Source organism: Desmodus rotundus, chromosome 7, assembly GCF_022682495.2.
Source record: "Desmodus rotundus isolate HL8 chromosome 7, HLdesRot8A.1, whole genome shotgun sequence".
NCBI lineage: Eukaryota > Metazoa > Chordata > Mammalia > Chiroptera > Phyllostomidae > Desmodus > Desmodus rotundus.
Genome location: NC_071393.1, coordinates 89580575 through 89604105, shown reverse-complemented (window position 1 = coordinate 89604105; position 23531 = coordinate 89580575). Strand labels below are relative to the sequence as shown.

Genomic DNA, 23531 nt, shown 5'->3' with positions numbered 1-23531 from the left:
CCTTTGTAGTCCTTTGGCTGAAAGGATCCCCTACTAAAAATTCCTTTGTTATATTTTGACATTGTAGACCTTAAACACAGAACTGGGGGCCAGAGACCTGCCAGAGGAACAAGGGGCCCACCCCTGAGAACAGCACCCATTGGCCCAAGAGAGCCCAGGACATAAGCCTTCGTCGTTCAGTTAGGATTAAGGGTTGAGATGGAAAACAGGTCCAAAGCCTTTTCTTATGAGTCTTTCTTAAAAGAAGCAGACTTCTTTAAGTTTTTGAGGTTTATCTTTATCCTTAAAATAATAAGTTCCCACTAGTGCCTCCCAAGTATTTTCATTTTTCGTTGTGGCTACAGATTGGGAGACATCATAAACTATTTAATGAAAAGGTAAAATTAGAGGAAATTTCCCCAGTTTTATGGTTTCAAATGAAAAGGAACCAGACACTTTATCACAGTATACTTGACCAGTAATACAGAGCACAGTTCTGAGTCCCACTTTCCTTGTCCTGGGTTCGTGTTTGTGCATAAACTGGTCCCAGAGCACCAATGGGTGATCCAGCCCTGGAGACGTTAATCAAACAGCCAGTGCGTGTGAAATCCCAAGGCAGCATGTGTATTAAGGAAAAGAAAGATGGGATACGTGAGTGGATTCTTAGCAGACTGGGAGTTTAGGGATGACTTCCCCAGGGAAGCAACAGGAGCTGGAGCCGAGAACAGAAAGTTGACGGGCATTAGTGGGGAGCAGGAGGAGCAGTGTGGCTTGCAGGAAAGCCTTGCCTCGGGAGGGAGTGCAGAGTGTTGGCGGAGCTGAACGTTGACCATAACGGCTGGACTGGAGGGACAACGGGAGGGAATGACACCTGATGGAGGAGTGGTGTGGACCTGATGGCTCAGCGCTGCATGGGTCACAGTAAGAAACCCCCTACAGGGTTGCAAGTGGCCAGGGAAGGGAACCATGATCACCTTATGCTGTGAGATGACACCATGGGCTGTGGCATGATTAGATAGTAGAGAGGGGTGAGCAGGTGCAGGGCAGAGTGACAACTACTGCTGTAAGTCAGGATGGGGCAGTGCAGATGGAGAGGAGGGGCAGGCGTGAGAGCTATCGTGGTGTGTGAGTGGTTGCATGTGCAGGGCGAGGGAGAAGGAGATGCTCAGCTGACTTAGTTTCCTCACTTGAACACTGGGATGTATGGAGGTGCATTCATGGAGGCAGGGGACACTAGAAGAAGAATGAATTTGGGAGGTGACAGCATGAGTCAGTTTGGACAAGTTGACTTGGAGATACCTTAGCATCCCTCAGTGACCCCTGGTCTCCCAGTTCACAGATCCCCACTTGTAACTGTTGCCATAGTAACGGAAGAAGTCTATCTCCAAAGTGTGGTGGAGCAGATGGTGATGCTCTCCCTCCATACCCCCACTCCGGAGCCTCTCCAAGAAGTCCCCTTATGATGTTTCATTTTTCATTCTAGTTGAAGAAGAAACTCAATTCTCCTATTTTGAGGGAAAAGGTATGTAGGGGCCTTCTTAACATGGATGTGGTGTTCTAACTACTCTTCCCCTTCTTGCCCTGGAGGGTTTGGCCACTCACTGGAAACATGGGGAATCAGATGAAGTAGAAGACAAGGGGGAGAGCCAGAGCCCTGAGAATATCACTGGAGAATGAGGACTGGCCCGAGCCTAGTCTGGGGAGTGAGTCTCCTGCCTCCACTCTATAATCCAGAGAGAAGGAGTATCTTTCAGTTCTTCCAATGTGTCATGCTTCCTCTCTTTTATGTCCTCGTACATGCTGCCCCCTCCCCTTCCTCCCTTCCTCCGACCCTTTCATCTGGACGAGTCCCTAATCATACTGCATTCTGTGCTCAGAAACCACCTCCTTCAGGAGGCCTTTTCTGATGTCCATGGTCAGTGATGTTCAGCGCCTATGGCAGAGACTGCTAATACCAGACACCCTGTATCCATTCTCTTCTTCTTTTTTCCTTGTACCAGAATCCTAATTTTTAAGCTGAGCAAATGGTTCTTGAAATAAAGACTACATTTCCCAGCATCTTTTGTAGCTAGATGTGGCCATTTGGCTATGTTCTGGCCAATATTATGAGAGTGGACATGTTTGCAACTTCTGGTGAGTGATCTTATATGGAGCAGACATGCCTTTCTTCTCCTTCCTTCACTTGAATAGGACAGCTGGTTCTCTAGCAACCAAGTTCGACCATAAAGCACAGGCATCACCCTAGGGATGGAGGAGCCTTGAACTGGAGAAATTGGGTTTGTTTGCTAATGATTTCATGAAGCTACTTTACATTTTGCACTGCCTACCTCCTAATTTTATGTATGTAAGAGAGGAATAAAACTTCCATCCTGTGTAAAGCACTGTTATTTTGGAGTTTTGGTAACATGCAGCCAAACCTAATCTTAACTTATCCAGCCCCGCACCTCACCCCATGTATTTGCGCCCATTACAATATTTAAACCTCATATTATCATTGCACAGTTACATATCTGACTGAAACAAAATCTGCCCTATTAGAGTTTACACTCTTTCTTGTATGCAGATGGGACATAAGTTGCTCCCACCTAACATAACCGATTGCTTATACATCTCTGCAAGTGTCGGGAAGTAACTGGAAAGCCAGGCCCAGTTATGCAAAGGCAACGCTGCAGAACCTCTTCAAATGCTGCTTTCCTGTCTCAGGGTTTACAGTCTGCAGGTGGAGCCATGGGTAGGGCTGCGTCCATTTCAATGCAGTCAGTAACATTGCAATACCGATGCATGGTGCCAGGTAGACATGAGAGTTATCAGGGGGTCACTCCGTAAACTGTGTACACGTCTAACCACTACGCTGCACACCTGCAACTGCTGTAAAGTAACACTAAACGTCAACTGTAACTGACAAAAATAAATAAACAAATGAAATTACATCGTCCTGAGAAGAAAGTGAAAAGATGTGTGTTCCACAGTCAGAAAACCATCTTGCTCACTATCGTATCCACATCACCTAGAACGTGCCCCAACGTGCCCAAAAATAGAGAGAAAAGCAAAAAGACTGTGTCCGTTTCTCCTCTAGTGCACTTCTCTCTCTCAGATTGAACAGTCAAATAATACCACCAATAAACCCCCAGGAAACAACAAGGCAAAAAAGCACACACAAAAATGTCTTAAACTGGCATCCCCGAGACCACATGTTCTGAGGTGGTGGTATTTGGCAAATCAAAAATAATTTTAAAAACTCTGACAGTCTGGCATTTGGAATATTGAAGGCAATCTGGAAAATCCTGATACCCAGCGTTGGTGTCTCCGACGCTAGCTGCAGAAACAGATTGCCAGGACCATTTCAGGAAGATGAGAGGAGCGAGCGGATTGGGGGAGAGCCACTCATTTGTATTGGCATTAATGAGTTCTGATGACATAGTCTTTAACAGACTCCAGCAGTAAGTCTATGCTGATTAAGTCCCCTTTTTGGCCCCAGAGCCTTTCAGGGGGTCAAATACGGTGTAATTGTGCTTTATACCCTTACACCAAGGGTTTCTGCTTTAATTGGTTCATCTGTAATTGATAAAGGCTTCAAAGTATAAGCAAAAATAATAATGGCCAAGAACTAGAAAGAAGCACAATCTAAAATACAAATAATTACACAATAGCAGTAGAATAATGTCCAAATGCCTGGACGATTTGACAACCTTACAAGGTTGAGGTCTCAATTATGCTGGCTTTCTAGACCTTCACTGTCTTAAGCCAGCAGAAGCTACAATAATAACTGTTATTCGATGCAGAATGTTTACTAACTGAAATGACTCGTTAATTTGCTATGTAATATTCCATTGGATTCTCCTTTCCAGCTCCAAAACCACAGTCCATGCCACAACTTGGAACAATAAAAGAATCTCTTGTCTAGGGCTCTTGCCAAAAGACTCCACAAAGTAGCTCCAGTCCCCAAAGGATGCCCATGAGGGTTTATGCAAGTTTAGTCTCTACCACAGGGGTCAGAAAATCCAACTTGGCCATATCTATTTACATGCAGTCACCAGAGAATTCATGTAAAATAAGTGAATGTCAAAATAATAATGCTGCAAAAGCCCACATAAAATGACTTCTCTCCCTTACATTATGTGAAGCCTTCTCCCGCCCCTGACCCCCCGCCACCCCACCACTTATTGTGCACATGTTACTCTGGTAAACAGCCTTGGAGCCCCCTGGCTCCAGGGATCACATATGATCACTGTGGTGGGGCTCCCCTTGTCACACAGACTCCAAGCAGGGACGGCTTGTCCTTCCAGGAGGATCCCAGGAAGGACTCTCGGCACTCAAGGTCCTTCCCACATATTCCGTTAACAATGACCAGATGTTTTGGGGGTGCTTTTTATGTGCCAGACGCTGTTATGGGTACTAGAGAGAAATGGGATTTGTAAAGATGGGGTTCCTGCCCTCTGGGAGTTAAAGCCCCCTGGATGACAACAGCTAATGCTTATTGACCAGCTGCTGCATGTGTTAGATGCGTTAGTTCACCTGCCCATCAGCCCTCTGAAACAGGGCTACTGTCATCCCCATCTTACAGACGAGGAAGGTGAGGCAGAGAAAGGGCTAAGTGCCAAAGTTTTCATGCAAAAACCCAGGCAGCCTGGGTCTGGAGCCTGCACTCTTTAACTATTATGCTCGGCCTCCTCTCCACTACCTTCCAGTGTGCCCACTCAGGAAGCAGCGGGAGAGAGGGTGTGGCATAGTTCAGGCAAAGCAGAATCATCTTTTGAAGACAGAGACAAGAATGAGGTAAAAGAAATGTCTTTCTAGGGGAAGTCAAGAGGAGATATTTGAAATTTTATTCCCTTTTCTGGGGGAGAATTATATTGCATAGTCCAACGAGAAAGTGGGGGTGAGGATGGAAGCTTCGTGCTCATTCTCCACTTTTCTCTCTAACCTTGACCTTGCATCTGAAGCAATGGGGCAAGCACATCCCCCAAACAGGATCTGTGGCATCAGCACCATGGCCACAGAAACCAGATTTGTCATGTTGGTGTGAGGCCAGACTTGTCTATGTGACTGGCTGGAAGTTTCTCTAAGATTGAGGTCAGCAAAAACCAAGTGCTTCCTGGAGGTAAGATTGAGAAAGTTTTTGCTGACGCTGTTTTTCTGGCTATGTGTCAGCTTCTGAGAGTAATTTGCATGAAACTGGGAAGAAGTATAGCTTCAAGGCCTGAAAACACAAAATCTGCCAGATTTAAGGTAAGGAGTCTGGTTGAACAGACATTTGTCTGTGAAGAGTCTACCCTGCATCACCTTCCAAGAACCAATAAGCCAGGTCTAAGGGTTAACATTTTAGGAAGTGGCTGGGGTCTGCAAATGTGTTCAGCAACCCACAATAGGAGCAGTGGAAGTGGGATGTCAGGACCCAGTAGGAGGAGAGGCGAGATCAAAAGCAGAACTGGCTAACAGTAGAGTCAGTGTTTCAGAGTCAGCAGACCAAGAGTGAATGAGTTTCCTCCTCTCTAAAATGGAGTTAACGAAGATACCACTCGGAAAAGATGGCTGTGATAATCCCATGAGTTCATGAGTACAGCTCACTCTGCACATTGGCTGGCACATAATGAATTCTTGATAAACATTAGCTGTCTTCATCATTACCACAGCCACCACCACCACCATCATCATCATCACCATCATCCTGGTTCTTCCTCTTACCATATATGTGACCTGGGACAAGTTTTTTAATATCGCTAAGTTTCAGATTCCTCTTGACATTTAAGATTAAAAAAAATAGCTGTTTTCAAGGATATCTATGGTGAAGGTGAAACAAGATGACCCATATAAAACACTCACAATGCTTAGCAGATAGTAGGTGCTCATTGAGTGGGTGGTATTGCCTATGGGTTTTAAGAACTTTCCTTTTTTTGATTCGTAGTCAAAGCAGGCATTCTCACGTAGATGTACATGCCTATGAAGGAAGACACCAAAATCTGCCCAATGGGAAATGTCTACTGGAAGAGACACTTTAGTTTTCCATGGGAGTTTTTCTCTTCATTTTCTTTTTTTTTTTTTAATCCTCACCTGAGAAAAACATTGATCGGTTGCCTCTTGTACACACCAACACAGGGGGTTGACCCCTACACGCAGGCATATGGTCTGACTAGGAATCGAACCCATGACCTTTCAGTTTATGGAATGATGCTCCAACCAACTGAGCCACACTGGTCATGGACATTTTCACTTTATGTGTAGCCCCATGTGACATTTCTCTAAGACCTCAGGTGTCCCACACATTAAGGAACTTTTATTTTTTAAGAAATCAGAGAAAATTGGCGATCTGGGGACCCATGGTTGAGCAAATAAAAGTAAAAGTGTCCTTTATTGTATCTGTCAATCCTTCATAATGTCAATTTATCTTTTTGTAAAACCCAAGCTAGGGGTTGACTTGTGCTTTGTGACTTTCTGTGATGTCACAGAATTCAAGTCTGAGATCATCTCAGAAAGATGCTTCATAACATGCATATGATTTCTTAGGGTAGCTGGTTATCAAGGGGGTCTTCACCCTTGAATCATGTTAGGCACACATAAAAGCAAAGTAGATCTTGGAGGTTAAACTCCAGTAAAAAGGCCCTAGAATAACTTCTTCAAGGCTTCTCTTCATTATTACTTCCTTACTATCAATGGAATGCCACATACTCCCTCCCTTACCCCTTCCCTAGCCCTACAAGGTTTCATCTCTCACTAATGGGACCACTGCTGGGGTTCCAAAGCGTAAGTGATGGAGTGAACCGTGGCTTCCTAAGGATGGTATTATGACAGCCCATTGCAAGCCTGGCCTCTGTTTTGTTCAACCCATAATATTCAGGAGTTAGTCATATCTCTTTCCAAACTCCAGTGGCATTTCCCAGTGACTTTATTTTTGAGATGAAAATGCAAGTGCAGGAGCAAGTATCAAGTTAATGACATTTAGCTCAAAACCAAGACAGCAAACTTACTTCTAAGTATGTTTTTTGACGGGGATGATAGGGATCCTCTCATATACTTCAAAGAAAGGTCGGGCGTTATGGATTCTCCTTAACTTCTCACCAACTGCTCTACCCCAGGACATTTTCTTCTGCACGGTAGGCCTTGAAGGGAGGCCCTCTCTGGAGTTTTCGTGTCCAGTCCTTATGCCATTACTGGCTGAGATCACATGGAACTAGCAGTCTTTAAGGCAGAGACTTTCAGACCCTAGCAGCTGAGATGGGGGATGAGAAGAAGCGGGTGCAATTTCCCTCCCAGCCTGAGTCAAGGGAAGGGAAGAGGCTGTAGGGGAACATCTAGCCCCAGGGCCTGTGCTCAGCTTCTGAGCCCCACCCACATGCTTTGCGTTTCTGAAGTTCCGAACTTAGGGCCTCCAGAACTGCCCTGTCTGCTTTTGGCTGGGCCCACACCACCTGAAAGGGTCAGAAGGCTTTGGGGTGTTAAAGTTGGTCTTCCTGCCTCCCAACAGATGTGACTGCACCTGAACCCCAGATACAGAGACAGCATGCTTGGTGGCCCTTCTCCAGTCCTTATGTTTAACTTCCTCTCCTCATATTCCACCTCTGCCTCCCAGCCTAGGTACCAGAAATGGTGCTTTGTGACCTAATGAGGGAAACTAGAAGTGTCTGCTAATATGCTCTGCCTTGAAAGATCTTCCCCCTTGGTCCTTGTTCCTGATAGGGCGGAAAGCTGGGAGGAACAGAGGGGCACTTTGCTTCTTGCCAGAAGCTGGCCAAAGGGCACTAAAGGGTGAGAGGTGGACCATGGTCCACTGGGCTCCCCCAACACCCTGTTTAGCAGAGGAGACTGAGTTGGCATAATAACCTTCAGAAGTCATGGAATCCACCTGCCTGCCTCCTAGCAATGCTGGCAGTTAATAAACAGTGACTTTGACCTTATATTTCCCCAAATCATCTAGGGGAGGACTTTCAAAGATATGAGTTAGGAGTGAACAACATGGCATTGTCCCTTTTTGGGGGACAATACATGGGACCCCAGAATTCTCTGCCCAAACATCCCCAAGCTTGCTTCCAGTCCGTTTTATAGGTCAGCCCTTCTAAGGGTGACTCTGGTGCTGGTATGTGCCTTCAGAGTGGGTGTTGGGGCAGCAGGGAAAGAACTTGGCTGTGAGAGCTGGGGAGTGCATATGGATATGCAAGGACCCCTGCTGAGAGGGGGCGAGAAAGGGAAGGAGCACGAGGGTCCAAGCGTGGGCTGGCTCTCTCCGTGCTGCCACATTCCAACAGGAAACTCTGAGGAGTCCAAGCATTCCATATTTAAACCTCCCAGGTTGTCCTGCAGGTATTTTTGTCAAGGTAGGAGGACAGAACATATTTTATTTATTTTTAGCTTGATTTATAACTTTATGATATTTAGACATACGGTTTGTGGGCTCCATCTGTCCTCTTGTCTTGGGGCCAATGACACCCCATACCCCAGCCTGCCACCTTCTGGAAGAGAAGGCTTCAAGCCTACCTGGCTCGGTGGTCCAGCTGACCCCACGTGCTGAACAGCCTCACATCTGACCCAACCCTCAAGCTGCCCTAGTTTGGCTCCTAAGAGTGGTTCTATCTCACAGGGCATTGAGTAAAGGATTCATCCTGATGGCCATGTCTTGCACAAACCCCACACTAGTTTTCACGTCCGTGTTGCTTAGGGTATAAAACAGAACATAAGTTTTATCTAGCTTCCAGGAACCATTAAACTTCATTCAGTTGAACTACAGGCCTTGGAGACACGCCTATAGATGAGGTGGTTCAAATTTGGCTGACAACTGACCTTCTTTTCCCTGGGTGGCACGTACCAGCTAAGGAGGAAAGGAACAATGTCGGGCACAAGAGTTCTCAGGAGGCAAGTTGGACAAAAAGCGGATGAAGCAGCTGCAGGGGGAGGGACTTTGAAAAAAGTGTGTACAGGTATTTTGGGAGAAATTTTATTATGTCTTATGAGGAACATGCTTGACTTCCCCAAAGAAAAGTCAGTGAACTCTCCATTATTCGAGATTGCTTATAGATTTGGACCTGTTTCTTTGTTTTGGAGGAGGGGGACTCAGGGAGAGGACCAAGTGCTGGGTCTGGCCTGAAGACAATCTTGGAATAACAGCAGGAGCTAGAAAAGGCCCAGGTGCACTTGGGTTAACTAACCGAAAGGAGTATCAGGCAACCATTTCTCTTTCCCAGGTCCAGCAGTGTGAAGGCTTCAAAACAGGTGACTACATGTCTGAGACAGACCAGGCACTGTGGCCACAGGCCCACTCAGGGCTTCCTGGGAGATAAACAAAGAGAGGTGAGTTGCATGCCGGAGCTTGGCTCACCAAACTCTGCCTTTAAACATGAGCTTTGGTTGTTTTGCTTTTCTGTTTTTATTACAAAAGTAGTTCGTCTCATTAAATAGAACGTGGGAAATATAGAAAAAGTTAAAGAAAAATCATCCATTGCTCTACCATCTGAATGCCATCAATGTAAACATTTTTTATACTTCCTTCAAGGCTTTTTGTTCTTTGCATAGATGGGGGGGGTGTGCATGTGTGTGTGACAGAAAGAGAGAGAGACTGATTTTAACATAATTGTATCCACTTCCCTAAAAGAGCACTCTTTTCAAAGCAACAGGATTAATGTGATTTTTTAAGGTTCTAAAATGACTCATTTCAGAATTGTTGAGCAGAAACCAAGTTGACTTTTCTTTATCCTGTCAACAGAAATCATCGAACATTCAGCTGCTCTCCTGTTGTTCAAGGGAAAGGATAACGAGATGTAAATCAAGCTGTAAATCAAAGGATAACGACATTAAAGATAAGAAATGAACTAAGGTACACACTATGATAACTTCAATACTTAAATAAATTATTTCATAAACCTGAGTCTTTAGTTGCAATAGATCTATTTCTGACTACGGTTAATGAGGTGAAAGATCAGGTTTAATCATTTGAATTTTCTTTTTTAAAAAAAGATTTTATTTATTTTTTTAGAGAGAAGAGAAAAGAAGGAAAAAGAGAGGGAGAGAAACATCACTCAGCTGCCTCTCACACACCCCCAACTGGGGACCTTTCCTACCCAGGCATGTGTCCTGTCTGGGAATCAAACTGGTGACCTTTCTGTTCGCAGGCCCGTGCTCAGTCCGCTGAGCCACACCAGCCAGTGCTAATCACTTGAATTTTCTGATAGGTCCAGTCCTAAAATGGATTAGGATTCAATTTGCCCAGCACAGGTAACTTCACATTTATTTACATGGTGACTCTTCTCAAAGATGAACAAAGCATGGAATCCGACATGCCTAAGGATGGAGTATCAGTAGTGTATTCAATGCACAGTAAATTACATTTTACACTGAGTGAAGACTGAGGAACCAAGTTCATTTTGCTACAGTCCCAAAGACACCAGAGTGGAATCTCAGCTCATTATTTTCTCAATGAGTTTGAGAAAGTGTTCCAGGGACAAGCATTTCCAGTCAACTCAATAAGCTCTCAGATCCCTTTTGCTTATGCAGATCCTAATAGCTAGAAGATCTTAGGTTAACTCCACACCTTTCTAACTTGATCTTTAAGGCCAGGCAACTCATATGCCACCACTCTGAGAAGCCCTCCTTCTGCTTCCCAAATCTTTGTTTACAAAGATTTATCCTCTGTATTATTCTGCCATATGTAACAATGTATTCTGCTTGATAACAATATTTTTAAGTGTTTCTGTGTAATATGTTTACAATGGCTCAAAACTCCAGCATATAAAACACATCCAAGCATAGTCGTGCTCCTACGTCTTACAAATACTACTTGTGTTTGAGTTTCTTTGTGTCTTTTCCAAGACGTCTTCATGTAAACATAAATACTAATCTATTATTTCTCCATCCTTATTTTCTTACACAAAAGCTAGCTTGATGTACATACTGTTCTTGATATACATACTAGTGCTTCGCATGTATACTATTGTTTGATAGACATACTATTCTGTACTTTTTTTTTTTAATATGGAAAGCCTCACGAGTTTGCTTGTCATCCCTGCTCAGAGCCCATGCTAATCTCCTCTGTATTGTTCCATTTTTAGTATTTGTGCTGCCGGAACATCTGTACTTTGCTCTTTCAATTTTAACTTATCAATCATCACAAAAATCTTTCCATATCTGTTCAGAGAGAAATTCCTCATTCTTTTTTAAAACCTCTTCAAAATTAAAAAACAAAACAAAACAAAACTATCTCATGTTGTCTCCTAATATATTTAACCAATTCCACTAATGATAAACATTTGGGTTAGTTCCAACCTTTTGCTAGCCAATGATGCTTTGTAAACACATGTTAATTTGCATTGTGCATGTACATTCTTGGATAAATTCCCAAAGGCGGAGTGGTTGGAAACGAGACTGCACAATGCTGTAATGTTGCCAGAAGGTGTCAAATTGCTTTCCAGAGAGCTTTTACCTATTTATACTCCCACCAAAGATACAGAAGAAACCTGTTTCCTCCCAGCCTTGCCAACAGAGAGATAAGGAGGGAGAGAAATTTAGGAAGGAGTCATTTGGCATCAAAAGCAACAAGAGGACAAGATGAAAACTGCCAAAGGCACAGACAATATCAGACCTGACACCTCCCCAGAGGTTCAACCGGTCTGTCCCAGAGACGCCAGGGAACCTCTGTTAGCTCCATCTGAATGCGTCTAACACACCTAACTCACTAAACTGGGAGCCTCCTCTTGGCTTCTCACATTTAAAATATTGAAGGAGAGAGTGTATGCAGGTAGACTTTCACTTTTTATTTTACAAACTCGAAATTTGTATGCTTTATTTTGTAACAAGGAGCGCATATTTCTTTTGTGATTTTTAAACCAGTGGTAACAGACTTCAAAAGAAAACATAAGTCCAGTCACTTTTCTTCTGGTGACTAGACTTTTCTTCTCTTTTCTTTATTTATCCATTCAACTGGTACAGGGTAGTAGAAGCTAGTGAAATTCCTCCCAAGTGGAATAGGGAAACTGAGACAGACAGCAATTTACAGCCAGAAGGTCACCTCCCTGGAGATAACATCTAGGCTACAGCTGTGTTTCAGCTCCAGGCCCAGGAAAGCAGCAAAACCAGTAGGACACCAGAACCGGAACCAACCTCGATGACTAACAACCCCTGCTCTGTCATTGACCAATCAGTTGGAGACCTGGCCCTAAAAGGGCACACCTGGAGAACTGCTGAAAGTTCTGCTAAAACCTTGCCCTAAGACCTTCCCTAAGCTTCCGGCCTTCGAGAAAGAGATAAAAGCCTCAAGACAAAGGACCCAGACTGCACTCTCCCTCTGGGGAGCAGTCCATACCATTCTCTTTCCCCCCCATTTTTTCTTCACAGGCACATGTCCCCTAAACTCTAAGGCAATGGGCAGCTACAGCTTGCCCCAGGGGAACCCCATGAATCTGTCCCCAAAGGCCCCTTTCCTCTGACTTCCCAGCAAGCTAAGGCGGCCCAGTCTAGGCTCTCCTGCTGCTTCTATGCCAGGCCTGTCCGTGTTCCATTGTCCCCAGCTTTAATAAACATACCCTCCTAGTCACCTGGGCTCGTGTTGTGAAATCTTTCCTGCACGAAGTCAAGAACCCACACACTCCAGCTGGCCCCAGGCACGCCCGCTCGGGGCCAGGCCCCTTTCTGGTAACACAGCCACTTTTTATTCTGATGTTTTGTTTTGTTTTCCTGCCAGGTGCCTAGGAGAATGGTTTCAAATAACTTAATGCTGTAGGGAAATTTATCAAGGCAAAAACATTACTTCTATTTCTTTATAAATTATTCCTAAGCATCGCCCACCCCAGCCACCATTCTCAGGCCCACTCCAAATTTTTAAACTCAATAGAAATTAAGGGGAAAAACTCTTAATGAAATATTTAAGTAATAGTTATTGAAAAAAGTTATTAGAGTTGGGATACTATTTTAGGGCAAATTTATATGGATAGGATTTGTGGTAGCTGAGTGTATTTTTATGTGCTAGAGCACACTTTTAAATCCACTGAGGTCCCTTAAATATGTGCACATTTATATCCATTTTATGCCATTTGGAGCAAAATTGTACTTAAGTTAGAGGACCTGCTTTTAGAATCACATTCTTGGTCAAATACAGAATTCCTTTGTTTCTAACACCTTATCAAAGCATCCTCCTGGTGCCCTTGACCCGTGTGCATTCACTTCTGCACAGATAAAGACACTACACATTAATGCACCTGAGCATCAGGCAAAAAGCCAGGTAACGAAGGAACACTGTATTGATCTCACGGGCACGCTTCCTGCCAGCTCAGCTCACGGCTCAGTTCCCCCTTCGTCAACCAAGCAGCATTGAACAGCTATGCTCCGACTAAGTTGCATGTAGCCTTGTTGCTTTACGAAAATTAGTGAAATGTGGGAAAAATATAGATGCAAAGGCCAGTAAACAGAAGTGTAGTTCTCATAAACTTAGGACAACAGAGACAAAGATCATCAGCTGTGCAGAAGGTGGTGAGTCTCTAGCCTTGATAATGACAACTCATACTGAGAACTGCATCCGTCACTCTTCTCACCACTTTATGGGACTTAATTCACCAAATTCTCACAGTACTATGTGAGAAGTGCACGATGGAGCACTATCATTATCTCTGTTTTTACAGAAAAAGAAAAACGATTCGTGATTCACGGAGAGGTACATGGACTCATCTGAATCAGAAAGTCGCCTTTTGGATTTTGGATGGCCAGCTGCTCAGCTGGCATGGGGGAGCCCAAATTTAAAAGAACATCTACATCTAGCTTAAGACTAGATCTAGGAGACAAAGCACAATTAGGAATTTTATACTGTATTTTAGCTCTCTGAAAATAAAAACCTCTCCTTAAAAAACACACATCTGCTTTTGAATTTAATGCACTTCACATTGGTGTGTGTTTTCGGGGACACGTTGTGCAGGAGAGGAGGAAGCGCTCGTGTTGTGTTGTTGGGGCGATGGGAAGATGCGAGGGCCTGCACCCGCGCCCGGGAAATGTTCGTTGTGGTGGTGAGCGGCACAGCCGTGGTGCAGAGGCCGTGCTGCCAACACGCACCAGCGCCAGGAAACAGGCTGTTCCAGTAAGTGCCCCGGTTGATAACGGGGGAGGCTGTGCCCGTGTCAGGGCAGGAAGTATGCGGGAAATCTCTGTGCTTTTCCCCCAGTGTTGCTGTGCATCTAAAACTGCTCTAAAAAGTAAAGTCCACTTAAAAAAGTAAAGCTCCCCGAGTGTTTGTAATGGAATCTGGAAAAATGTCATCTTAATCGCACACGTATGTGTATATACCGATATTTATAGGCATATGTAAACACATTTTTAAGTGCATGGTAATAAAGGCAAAACGCATGCCATACCTTACATATATAAATACATTTATAGGTGTATGATGACGAAGTTGAAATGACAATGGTTGCTGCAAAACCCATGCATTTGTTTTCTGTTGAGGAAGTGAACGGCTCTGCCCTCACAGTCTCACCAAGACAATGGTGTGTAAGTTAAGGCCTTAGACAGACGCAGTTTGCAAACTGCCAAGCGACCCAAATTTGGAGTGCCCGCAATGTCTCCTCCCCAGAGATTCTGTTCTTATTCACCATCTCTTCTTAATGGGGCAGGAGCTTTAAGACACCAGCCCTGTGACAGCATTGGCTTGGAATGTGACTGTACACACACCTGGCTCAGTCAGATCCTTCCATGGCTTGCTAGTGACCTAGCAAGTGACCTGTGACCTAGGTGGCGTGGTTTGGTGGTTTGCAAGCTTGAACTGGGTGAGTCAGATTCTCTCTTTCTCTCTCTCTCCCTCCTCTTCTCTCTCTGGACCTTGACTCAAGAAACTTAGAGGCAACGTTCCAGGGAGCTATGGGCAGCACTGCGGAAAGGCAGTTTGGGGGCCCAAGTCAGGACGATGGCAAACTAAAGACCCTCTGCGAGCTGAAGTCGTGGGAGGTGGGGCCACTATGAGTAACTGGGGGAAGTGGGAAGGGACAGAGAACACGCATCCACGCAGAGAAGCCACAAAGCCAGAAACGGACGGAGAGCTTGCACAACCCTACCTTCTTTTGTGTTCTGCTTGCCCTAGGCTCCTGGGCATATATTCCTTTAAAAATTGTTTCTCATGAAGCAACCCAGGTGCCCCTTCTCCCCACCCCACCCCTTTTTTGTTTTGCTTCTTATTCCTAAAAGAGACTAAATTGGAACAGCATATAGCAGGATAAACAGTCTCTGACCATGGAGGATATAAACTTAAAACAACAAAAAAAGACAAAACTACCCCAAACAAACACACAACAAAGACAGGAGGCCTATACAGACACAGGCGTCCAGGGAGTACACTGGCAAACAGACGTCCCACCCAGAAGTCACCGGACTGCAGCTCAGCACAACCCTGTGAGGTGACGGATGTGTACATGGATGACCCGAATCTTCAGGCCCAAGCTCGCTTGATGTTCAGCGTATTTTCTAAAGGCAATGCAACATATTGTTTACCTCAGAAAAAGTTTCCTTCCAGTTAAAAAACTGTTGGTGCTTTAATAAGGTAAGGTTCATGCAGTTATTTGCTATATTTAAGTTTTTTAAATGCATGTATTTATTTACGCATGCCTTGCCTCGTTCCCGCAAAGATTAAGGATGACTTACAAGAATATGCCAAATCCGATCAGCTGGCACAAATTGCCAGGAAGGAGAAAGAAAAGCAGGGCACGGGCACAGGGATGATCCAGGAGACTCAGACCTCTGCGTAGCTCACTTCTGTGGAACGCTTCGCGCCTGGGTAGGTCATGGGAACACTGACTAGTGTCACTCGTTATTTATCATTCTTAAAACCGGAGAAGGGTCAGGGCTTATCTTTTGGATGTAAAAAATCAAATTGAAACTGGAAGAAAAAAATATTGGTTTAAATCAGAGAAAATATAATAAATGTATATAAACATGCATTTAATAAGCTGAATATTTTTGTTCCTTTATTTCGGCAAACATAATTCCCTTATTTCAGTAAAATAGTTGTTACCTTATCACAAAAAAAATTTATATTAATCAGCATCATATGACATTACATCGCCATTGAAAATTCTCTGCAATAGCCCTTTTACAGTTCAATATTAACATATTAGGTGAAGAACAAAAATGTTTAAAGTTGAGTTAAATTCTCTACACAAATGTAATTTTATGTCCCATAAAACAGCAAGAACTTTTCTAGGAGCCCTGGTTTGGAGAGGCTTCCAGGGTTTTAATGAGCGTGTTTCTATTCATACTGGCCCTGCAGTAAGGAAAATTTCTTCCGATACACTTTCCTACGACAAAGTTACTGCTTAGAGGGTAAGAGTCTGCGCTTCAGAGTCAGGCAACATAGTACATAGATTTGATGCCTGGTAGCTGAGTGATGGCTTAGGCATGTTACTTTAACTCTCTACTGAGTTTACTAACTACAAATAAAGTTAATAGAGTTGTGTGGAAGATTAAATAAGATATTGCACAGTAAGCTAAGTAGCCGACACCTGCTGAACCTGATAAATGATGTCTGTTATAGTAGAAACTGATTACCTAGGACATTTCACTTTGATGTGACACAGGTTTCTCTTTTCTTGGTGTCTTGTTAAAAATTTCTGGCCTCATTTCCCAATAACAAATTTTTATTTAATTATATCATTGTAAATGCATTCAAATGTTCTTTTATGGTTCTGACATAGAAAGTAGCTTCATTGTTTTATATAATCTTCTTACTCATTGTTTTCCAAAATGTATAAGCAGTGATTTTTTTCCCACTGATGGATTCCTATGGGAAATTGTGCTTTGTATCCATTTGATTTTTTTTTATTTTTTCCTTTTCATCCAGCCCCAGATAAATGCAGTTAATCATGCCAACAGATGTATAAAGGCTCATCTGACTAGCTCCATCATGTGTCTAGAATGAGTTTTACAATTTTAAAAGTTGATTTCACTTCATTGCCACTATGACCTCAAATAAGAATAAATATCCAGTAGTATATTATTGAGTGCTTTGAAAACTAGATGTAAATCAAGAAAATCTGAAAACCTTTCATTTTTAAAAAGTGATGATTTTGGTGGGGGGTGAATTTGGTAACAAATCTAGGCTAACCTCAATTTGGCATTCAAACTAGGCCTTTTGGGGAATGCAGGAGGGGTGCAGGAGGGGAAATATTAATTATCCCTGGCATAAACCAGGACTCTCCCAGGAAAACCAGGACATATCATCACCTTAGCCAAAACTAACCATGTACCTCCCTAAGATGGGAATGGAACAAGGTGGGCTTAAAGGGATTCTCCCTGAAATTATAGTCTCTACCAAATGATCACACACTCTATTTTAGGTTCAGGCTGAATTAGTGAGCTGTGCTAGGAGAATCAAGCTGAACGTCTGCCCCTACACTATCAGACTTAGTTCTAATCCCTGTTCCTGGAGAAAAACACAATGATGGACACAAAGACCCAGACAGGCAAAGTGAATATGGTCCGGAGCTATGGCTCCCAGTGTTTGCGCATTGATAGCATCTTTTGAGAATTTGATGACAGCTCTTAACTCTCCCCAAAGAAAAGGGCACACACGAACAGCCCCCACCACACGGTGTGCAATTCAGGGGCCACGGTGTGCCTGACCACACCCTGGGCCGTGGGAGAGGGGAAAGGAACCAACACTTGTTGCCATTCTCACACACACACACACACACACGCACACACACACACACACCCCTTTCATAGTCCCAGCAGTCTACTGTACAGACAGGGAGCTGACACTCAGAAATGAAGATCTCACAGCTAGTGGAGTGGAAAAAGCAAACTTCAAATTGAGGATTACATATCAACGAATCCCGTAATCTAAGTACTCCTTAGACACAAAAATTAATATATATTTATATGTCAGTCTGGAAAGGAATTTTATTATGAAATAATGGAAAACAAATGCAAGCATAGATCTTCGTCAAAGTCCTACTTGCTAGAGTTGGTAACACCTCTTGAAACTGGAAAGAGATTACTAGGGCAAATAGCAGTAAGCGTATTTTGAAATCGCAACTGCTAAATGGTGTCAAGGTAGTTTTAGGTAAATCCAAGATTAATAGGTTGTTGATGGATTACTAAGTGACTTTCAGTGTCTCACTGTATCCCTGGGTTACCTTAAGGGAATCAACTACGTCTTGGCCTGTATCACTTGCAGCCCACGTCTGTCCAACTTCCGACCGGGGTGACCCTGCGCTGGATGGTGGCTTAGGCAACGTGTTATTTTCAACCTATGTACGTAGTGTTTCTTGTGCTGGTAAACGCAAATTCCCCTCTTGGCAACTCTGATCATCACTTCCTAAAACGCCCGATCGTATTCTGAAGCTAGTGTGCCCCCGGGACACGGAATCAGATTTACCTGAGGATTTGGCAAATCACATCTGTATGTACCTAGCAATGCTTAGTACATAGTGAGTGCTCATCAGCTATCTTGCCGTTTTCCTTACAGTCTGTACTGCAGACCACTACCAGATGACTTTTGTAACCTAAAGTATAGCTCCAAATATGGCAGCTGCTCACACACAACTACTGTAACTTCTCATCGTTTTTGTATTTTTCCTATAATTATTTATTGTTTTAAAATTTATCTTCTCTCTCTCTCATTCTAAAATCAAGCTCAGTGGAGGCAGAGGCCAATGTGCTCACAGTTGCCATGCTGGCCTATATAGCAGGCATTCAATTCTGTCTATTGCCTAACTGTGTGGAAGATTACTACAGGAATGTAGTCAACATGATTTTCTTTCAACTCTTAAAATACAGACATAATTCACATACCCTAAGACTTGTCTTTTATATTTACGAAGTTGTGCAAGCATCACCACCGCCGTTCGCTGTCCCAAATTGAAAGCGCATACCCAGCAGCAGTTACAGTTACTCCCCTCCTCCCAGCCCCCGGTAATCGCTAATTCACTCTGTCTCTATACAGATTTTCTCCATTCTCTACTTTCCTATCAGTGCAATCGTGGAATATGTAGTCTTAGCTTCTTTCACTTAATGTTTTCAAGGTTCGTCCACATTGTAGCATGTGTCAGTTGTGTCGGTAGTTCCCTCTTCTTTAATGGCTGAATAATATTCCAGTGTGTGGATATTTGCTTACCCATTCTAGATGATGTTTTCATTGCTTTTAGAGAGAAAGGGGGAGAGAGACGGAGACAGAGAACCATCAGTTGGTTGCCTTCCCATAGGAGCCTTGACTTGGTATCAAGTCTGCAACCTGGGCACGTGCCCTGACCACAATTGAACCCATGACCTGCCAGATGATGCTCCAACCAACTGAGCCACACCCGCCAGGGCGACAAGATGATTTTAAACATCCATTCCAACTTTAGGATCCTATATTCAAGTGAATTGCTACCACCACATTTGCTAAAGTAAAACAGTAAATCATTACGCTTCACAGTGTTTCCATGCCCTGGAGTTTTCAAAGCTTATCACAGACCCCAGGAGCACAATCCTGTAGTGACTCACCAAGGTTACTTCCGGAACCCTGCCAACAGTAAAATCAGACTCTTTATCTTTATTTCAGGATTCTGCTTTCTCCCGACCCAAGCTTCTCCCCAGTGGCCACCTGATTTCTTGAAGCTCCTCTCTCTGGAATAACGTACCTTTACCGTTCTGACTGTCCTGCTAACTGCTCTCAGCAGATGCGGGTTGACTGAGGTCTGACGGGGCATTCCCCCCATCCGTGTCTCCACTGTCCCTCTGCTCACTGCACGTGCTCCTTCATCAAACGTCCCCCAACCCTCGCAAAAACCTTCCTTTGTTTTTCAAGGAAATTCAGGTAAAAGGAGGCGTGGGGGAAATGGTATTTTTGACTTTCCTCACAATCCAGACGTCGGAAAGAAAAAGGATTTCCTTTGGGCTGCTGCCACAGCTCTGATCTTTTATGATGATAAAATATTTCCTTCTAAAAGAAGTTATGGGAAAATCATACCACTTCAGCTTGGAAGCTACACCTACTCTAACTTTCGAGTTAAAAAGAAAAAATAAAAAGTGGGAGGTTTGCCTCTCTTTCCCAGTTTTCTTCCTGACAGTTCGGGTCTGACACCCGGGAGCGAGCTGGGGTCAGCGGCGCCGCTCGGAGCCCGGCGGAGAGGACTACAGGACCCAGAGGTCTTTGGAAACTCCAACAGCTACAAGCTTGTTGGCTACTGCGGTTTCCCTGAGGAGTGACGCTCTGAAAACAACCCCTGATTGGTCAGGCCCGAACTGAATTCTCCATTTATGGACAGATTGCCCTGCCCGAGCCGAGGCTCAGCCAGAGGAGAACGGAGTAAGTGGCCGAAGAAAGAGGAGCGAGGGAGGGCAGCTGGGCAGACGCGCTGAGAGCATCGGACTCACCTAGGCGGGCGGGGAGCTCCTGGTCCCGGTGGACCCCGGCCCCCGGCAGCACGCGCTCCCGCTGCTAAGTAGCCTCCGTGTCGCCCTCACCTAGCGCCGCCGATCCCGCCTGGATGGAGTCCCCTCAGGGTTCCCATTGGCTCCTGTGAGTGCTTGGGTGTCGAGAGCCTGTTTTTGGCGAAGGGAACCAACTTTTGAAGTTAGCCCAGGCGACTGCGTTCCAGCAGCCCCAGCTCCCCGGCAGAGGCGCGACCGCGCCGCGAGTCACCATGGTGAGTTGGCCGCGCGGCGTCCCAGGACGCCGGACCCTGGGCTGGGGCAGGAAGCCTCGGCGCTGGGCACCCACCTTGGGCGCGCTGCCCAGGCCAGGGGTGAAGAAGGTGGACGCCGGAGTGGGCACGTCGCGATCTCTTATTTCCTGCTGCTTCCCTTAACTAGGGGCTGGGGGAGAGGGAGCAAGGGGCCAAGGAAAACTTTCCTTCAAGTCGCTTTCGGCGTCGCGAAACTTTTTGTGGCCGGGTTGCGATGGCTGCCAGCTGTCGGAAGCCAGAGTGTGGGGTTATGTGTGCGCAGGGGCACGGCCCTCCGAGCGAGTCCCTTTCTGCTGGCAAGATGAGGCAGCCGCCTGTGCCCCTCTGGTCCCACCGGCCGGGGCGCAGATCGCCGGCTCGTTGGCGCGGGAGCCGGCCGGCGGCGCCCCCTCCGTCCCCGCACGCCCCTCCCGCCCGCGGGCACCGGAGCGGACTGCCTGCCTCTCCCACTCTGCCCCGCCGCCGCCGGGCTCGCGCCCACAACTGCCCCGTGGCTCTCGGCTGGCTGGCTGGGACCGCGCGGGCAGCACAAAGGCCGGCGCGGACGCCAGGTAGGGCGAGCACCTGGCGGAGGGCAGGCGCCCGAGAGTGAAAGCGGCCGAGGGCAGTCCGGAGCGACGCTGGCCTGGACCAGGAGCCGAGCCGGCCGGGAGGGTCTTTGCGCCCAAGAGGCGAAGTAAACACCCCACCCCCACTCCCACCCCTTCCCCAGTGCGAGGTGACTGGCCCTTTTCGGGTGTACCGTGAACGGTTCGCACGGGAGGAAGTCGAGGTTTTTGTTCCTTTTCCGTTGGCACTTTGGGAATACCTGGAAGTGGCTGGCTTATTCTCGGACTCGTTTTTTGACTTCTACTTCTTTGCCCCAACTCCCCTCCCAGCCCCCCCCCCCCGCCCCCAACAACCTTACGGCGTCCCTCGGGCTTTGGTGTAGTGTGCTTTACGAAGCACAAAAGCGAGGACTGTATTTGGAAGCGACTGGCAGTCCATCAAAAGGAAAAAGATAAAGTTCTATTGCAAAGCTTCATCCTTTCCACGCTTGGTTCTTTTCAAACAATCCTGCTTAGGTGGATGAACTAACTAACTGGTCCTCTTCTAGCTTGCTTGGTTTTTTAATGACTGTGAAAGTGGAGCTAAGTAAAAATGATAATCAGAAGAGCACTCATGCAAAAATCGATCCCGCGTGACCAGCCTGAGGGACACGTAGCTAAGGCCCATCGGACCCTGCATACAAAACTCAAAAGCAGCACTTGACCTAGTGCTGAGTTTGTTCAAAGGAATTACATCACTTCTGCCCCCACCTAAGAGGACACTTCATCTCTAAATAAATTTCCTCTTTCAGTTTTAGGTTTTAATAATCAGTCTGCCCTAAATTAATTTTGGAACCCCTATAAAGAACCATTTACGTACACTGAGTGTGTCGTCTGGGTGGAGCTACCTAATTGGGCCACTGCCTAATTGGCCACTTGAACTTAAGCAATGTGATAGTCCTAGTATTTTAGGATTGCTATAATTATTTTCCATGGTTCCGTATTTCTAAATCAATGCGTTTTGGTCAAGAGCTTGAAGAATCTTTCTGAATTTAAATACTTGAGCAAGTGGGTACCTTGAGAAAATTAACTTTCCCTTAGTTAACTTATTTTTCATGCTGGGCAGACTAAAAACTAGTCTAGGATACTTTTTTGGTGACTTGGGAAACTCGGTGCTCCATTCGACCCCATTGCTGTTGCAGTAGGTGATTGGTCCAATGGATGCAGAGGAGAACGGGAAGGAAGACAGTGGTCTCCAGAGGTGGGTAGCATATGTGTGGGAGGACAGAGTGTGACTTACCTGTTGATGGCTTCCCCGCCATCAGCACGTGTGGCTGCGCTGTGGACTGCCTGGACACTATCAGTGCATCAGACGTGGTTGCTGAGGCCCCTGAGGCCCGGGTTCCGGGACAGAGAAGTTGAAACAGCTGGCTGTCCTGAAATAGGAGACGTGCCATCTCTTGATCTGCTGGATCTAGAGTAATTGGGCAAAAATTAACAAATAATTTCTTCACTGGCTTGAAAAATTAAATATGTTTATTGGATAGGTGAAGTTGCCTTACAACAGAGCGTTAGTCTTTTTATTAAAAAATATTTCTTTATTTTTAGAGAAAGGGGAAGGGAGGGAGAAAGAGAGGGGGAGAAATATCAATTGGTTGCCTCTGTTACCCACCCCCAACTGGGACTGAACCTGCAACCCAGGCATGTGCCCTGACGGGGAATCGAACTCATGACCTTTTGCTTTGTAGGACCATGCCCCATCCACCTGAGCCACTCTGGTCAAGGCGAGCATTTGCCTTTTAAATAGGGAGAAACCTCAATTATGATGTTTTCTGTTTGTATAAGACCCCTTTAAGCCAAATGAGGCCTCACATCTGTCTGGATCTGCCCAGCTGCCTCCCTCAGCTGCTTAGAAGCAGAAGAGAAGAGGCATTGCTTTCTGTGGGTGTGGCTGAGGGTTATCCGGGAGAATAGAATTCATCAGACGCTTGGCTGGGCTGTAGGGAAAGCACCTGTATTGTGCAGATTGAACCCCCTTACCCCCCTCTGTGTTCATGGTCTCTTAGGAAGTCTGGCAGCTCTCCATTAGGAAGGCTCTCCACAGGTACCCAAGGCCCAGCCAAGACTCATTCAGTTGTGATTCAGTTGTGACTCATAAGGAAGATTTCCATTTTCTGACTTACGAGTACAATATACAGTTTATATTTACCTGATATCTTCTGAAAACTCACTTTGGGACACTTTTCTCCATCTTTGGAGAACGAAGAACACTAGCAGGCAATAGACATTTTTTGGAGACTTGAAGAACTGAAAAAAATCTCTGATGTCTTTATAATTTTGTATATGTTAGTTAGGAGGATATGACAATCTGTTTTGTCATATAATTAATTGACAGTAATTA

The 23531-nt window shown here is 45.2% G+C and overlaps 1 protein-coding gene and 1 non-coding gene across 2 annotated transcripts in view; one reads left to right on the top strand and one right to left on the bottom strand.

The window, feature by feature from the left end:
• Nucleotides 1-10929: 10929 nt before the first annotated feature.
• LOC112312056 (U6 spliceosomal RNA) lies at nt 10930-11032 on the bottom strand. Its single transcript, XR_002975512.1, has one exon. It is a non-coding gene; the product is annotated as a U6 spliceosomal RNA (small nuclear RNA).
• Nucleotides 11033-20191: 9159 nt separating this feature from the next.
• Nucleotides 20192-23531, top strand: part of MYO1E (myosin IE) — a 203109-nt gene continuing 199769 nt past the window's right edge. Inside the window, exon 1 of the mRNA XM_024567788.4 lies at nt 20192-20564. Coding sequence (XP_024423556.2) covers nt 20562-20564 — 3 coding nt within the window. The 5' untranslated portion in view covers nt 20192-20561. The remainder of the gene's footprint in view (nt 20565-23531) is intronic.